Below are 3,785 nucleotides of genomic sequence, written 5' to 3'. Positions count from 1 at the left end.
TATTAGCTAAGCTAAACCACTGAAAAGTAAATTTAATTTTTAAATTCAGCGTGGTTGTATTTGTAATTTAAGAGAATTGAATTGAAGGATCGATGAAGGAGCACCACGCCAGTTATTAGCCGATGCGATCAATATCGCGTACGATTTGACGGACGTTTTACCTTCTGCGAAATTTGGAGAATCGTATTCTTTTCCTTTTTCTAACGCATGCGCAAGACACTCGATATATATATACCTGCAATTGGATAGCCTGTCAACACAGACGTATTTCCGGAGGGGAGAAAAGACCGCCGGAAATACGTCTGCGTTCACAGGCGTAGCGATTGGGTGGATTGTCTATGCCTTTCCTAGGGTCTCTCTTTTCCTGGCTTCCTGGAGCGAAAGAAGGGAGTGGGGAGAAAAGATATCGCGAGGCAACGTTCTATTGGGCAAGTCCAATGGATGTTATGTGCTTTTTGTGGTCGAGCTGTTTAAGTAATTTAAGATTTCCCCCTGAGCTTTTAAAGGGTTGTTGGTTATACACGACTTTTTAACATCTTTTAAGAAATTGTCAATGCCCAAGATGTTAAAATTGTCTTTCAAAGTTTCATTTCACTGGCTGCTCTTATCTTTTTTTTTTTTTCATTCAGTTTAGCCCGACATCCCTCATTTTTAAGGTCGAAGATGCAAGAAGAGACGTCGGTAAACAAGAATTTTTGTGTCGGGTCAACTTTTGATACAACGAGATTGATGAGGCCCTGTTGAGGGGTTTTAGCGATAGGGGATAGTTGGCAATACATCTAAGTTAAGAGGTGAGAAACATTTTAACGCCGTATCCCACAACTGCGCGCGGCCTTATTTTCGAATTCTGAACATGGTAGAGGCGAGGTTAGTGCTTGTCGGATCTACTTGAATGTTCATTCAGCAACAGGAAATGTGGTTGACACGGAATGATCTGTTGAGTTTTGGCGATAGAAATACTGCAGGGAGTTTGGAAATAACACCTAAAGCCGCTCGTGGTTGTGGGATAAGGCGTTAAAATTGTTCTTGCCGTTAGAGAATAGTGTTTTGACTATATATATATCATGTTCATCCATATTTCAGCGCTGATTACTATCAGAGCAACCATGCTGGCTACATGGCCAATCTGGACAGTGAATGGGAATTACGTGGTCATCCCGGGCCAATGTTTTTCCCCAACTAGATGACGCTGGATCAACCAGAACGATGATTCACAGGCGGACGAGAGAGAAGAGGACAATTTGTATGCAAGTTACGAAGGTCTCTCGAGCCAACAGCGCATCCCTGCCCCCCAGGGGGATCACAAATGGATTCACAGTCCAAGCCTCGGCGAAATGTAATTAATTAATGAAGTTTTGAAAGGACCAAGGACGGACAACCCCTGGAAGACATTTTTCATTGGGAGAAAAACTTGCCCTGAGCGGAATTTGATCAGGGGCACGTGGGTTCAAATCCCGCTCAGGGCATAAAAAGTTTTTCTCCCAATGAAAAAAAAAATAAATAAAAAAAAAAAAATATATATATATATATATATATATATATATATATATATATATATATATATATATATATATATATGATTTGGTTGAAAAGTTAAAACAAGACTATATATATATATACAGAGAGAGAGAGAGAGAGAGAGAGAGAGAGAGAGAGAGAGAGAGGCCATGTTATATCTCAAACATCCTCGTACCAGATACATATCCATTTGTAAAACTGAAGAGTCTAACCTCATCTCTCCCAGTTCCAGTAAATGTATTTCTATCGTAAAAAGTGATAATACGTCAATGAGCCATTTACTTCCTGATTCGTGTCCTTGAAGCGCACGCTTGTCGACGAAGAATCCTTGCCATTTGCCTATCATATGAAAAAAGAACGAAGCTAACCAATTCAGTGAACTTTAAGTGGCAAGAAATTTTTTTTGTGAGTACTGTATACAGGAAAATTAGAAGGAAGTATTCAGTTGTACATGTGAACACTAGTCTTGTGATCCACTCGTTTGTTTAGAAAGCTGGCAATCTGAGTTTCTGGGAAAAGTAATTAACCATTTTCAGTTGTTGTGTATGATCCAAACGTATTTGCACGTGGGTGTTTACAAAATGGCGATGGCTACGGCAATAACGACGCCGCAAACAATATGATTGGTTGAAAGAGGAAAAATCGTCGTGCTACAAGCATTTTCGTAGCTATTTTTTCCGTTCTTTGCATAACTACGACGTTAAATCATTAAATTCAAAGTTTTAACGACAACTTGAGTATGTACCTCAGCTCGTGACAATTTATTTTTAGAATACTCCAACCTTATTGTATGACACAAAGGAGATTGAATCATCGTGAAAAACTTACGATTAAGGGCCCACTGACGTATTTTTTGGGGTGCGTTGCTAAGGATGTAATGATTAAGTAATTTGAGAGAATTTGGCATTATTTTGGTCAGTTTCCAACATTTGTAAGCCAATGACCCTAAATATGACGTCATCATACCACGCCCATGGTCACGTGACCAATAAAAGAAAACTCTAAATTTGTCTCCGTGCTACGCAATTTGGGTATTTAATCGATGGTTTGATAATTCGTATTCGTTTTTGCATCCAGCCAAGCATGGTTTTCTTTTTATTTTGAAAAATGTTCTTTTTAAAGACATAAACGATACTGAAATGCCCATAACTTTTTCAAAAAAGATGATTTTAAAAAATCAATGCTTAGCTATATTCTGTATTTGGGGGTGAAACGTGCCATGTAAAAAAAAATTTAATTCAATTTAAAACCGCCGAAAATTTAGCTTTTTTCTCAAACCGGAAGTCAGTTCGTTTACGCAAAAGCATTTGATCTGAGAACGAGCGCGAGGAAGAGCGAGGAAGAACCTTCGATGGAAACAACAGTTTGTGCGGTGACTTTTGCTTGTGAGTGGGTTTTCTTGTCAGCTCATGATATGATGACGTCAGTTACCGGAAGTAACATTTCACTTCCTTAGCAACGCGCGAAAAATCCGTCTGTGGGCCCTTAAGCAAAGTTATATTTTGAGGTGACGTTATCATTGACGTCACCGCCGTATATCTTAAAGTTCCTATATTCTAAAGTTGAAGCTGATTTTGAAGAAAGAGTACCAGACTTGGGGAAGAAACGCCTGGAAAAATTGGTGCAGTTTGTACTCCGATCACACCTCAAGATCTCAAGAAAACTGTCGCTATGCTCTGCCTATAACGATTGAGTTAATCAGCTTTGTTGCTTTGTTCTTCTCTCAGTTCAAAACCGTTCACTAAAATCCCGTTATTGGATACATTTCATTTTCTTTAGGACAAGATGGAGTAATCACGAGACACATATGATAAAACGACGTTTTCCGGTTAACAATGTCCTTTCTAAAACTCCCTACTATTTATCAGCATGATTGTCTAGTTCTATTGTGGTCCCTCGAGCTGTTCGCTAAGAGTGACGCGATAAAAACGGACGCTTAAGAAACCGTGGCACGGATTGCGGGAGCTAGAGGCGGGTATGTTAGTTCCTGCTGTGAACTAACACAGAGTCAAGTCTAGTTTGATAGCAGTCCCTTAGTGTGTCTTTCCTCTGTCCACAAAGCAATCATGATTTTTATGTATTTATTTACCTATTAACTTACCTGATGGTAATGTTTGTGGACCTTTTGTATTCAGTGATTTCGTAACAATGGACAGTTGTTTGGATTCAGTTTCTGAGAGCTTAGCTGGTTTTGGTACCGGTTTGGGAGCTTGACCTTCATCCTTTGGCGGTACAACGTTCTTCAACCTCTCCATTATCAAGTCGAA

The 3,785-nt window shown here is 39.3% G+C and overlaps 1 protein-coding gene across 1 annotated transcript in view; it reads right to left on the bottom strand.

The window, feature by feature from the left end:
* LOC138041039 (uncharacterized) overlaps positions 1–3,785 on the bottom strand; it is a 6,210-nt gene continuing 2,425 nt past the window's right edge. Inside the window, exons 3-5 of the mRNA XM_068886815.1 lie at positions 3,620–3,785; positions 1,731–1,857; positions 1–19 (exon numbers count right to left, since the gene is read on the bottom strand). The exon at positions 3,620–3,785 is cut by the window's right edge and continues 21 nt beyond it. Coding sequence (XP_068742916.1) covers positions 7–19; positions 1,731–1,857; positions 3,620–3,785 — 306 coding nt within the window. The 3' untranslated portion in view covers positions 1–6. The remainder of the gene's footprint in view (positions 20–1,730; positions 1,858–3,619) is intronic.

The sequence above is a fragment of the Montipora capricornis genome, chromosome 3 (assembly GCF_036669925.1).
Source record: "Montipora capricornis isolate CH-2021 chromosome 3, ASM3666992v2, whole genome shotgun sequence".
Taxonomy (NCBI): Eukaryota; Metazoa; Cnidaria; class Anthozoa; order Scleractinia; family Acroporidae; genus Montipora; species Montipora capricornis.
This window is presented reverse-complemented; position numbering and strand designations above follow the sequence as displayed.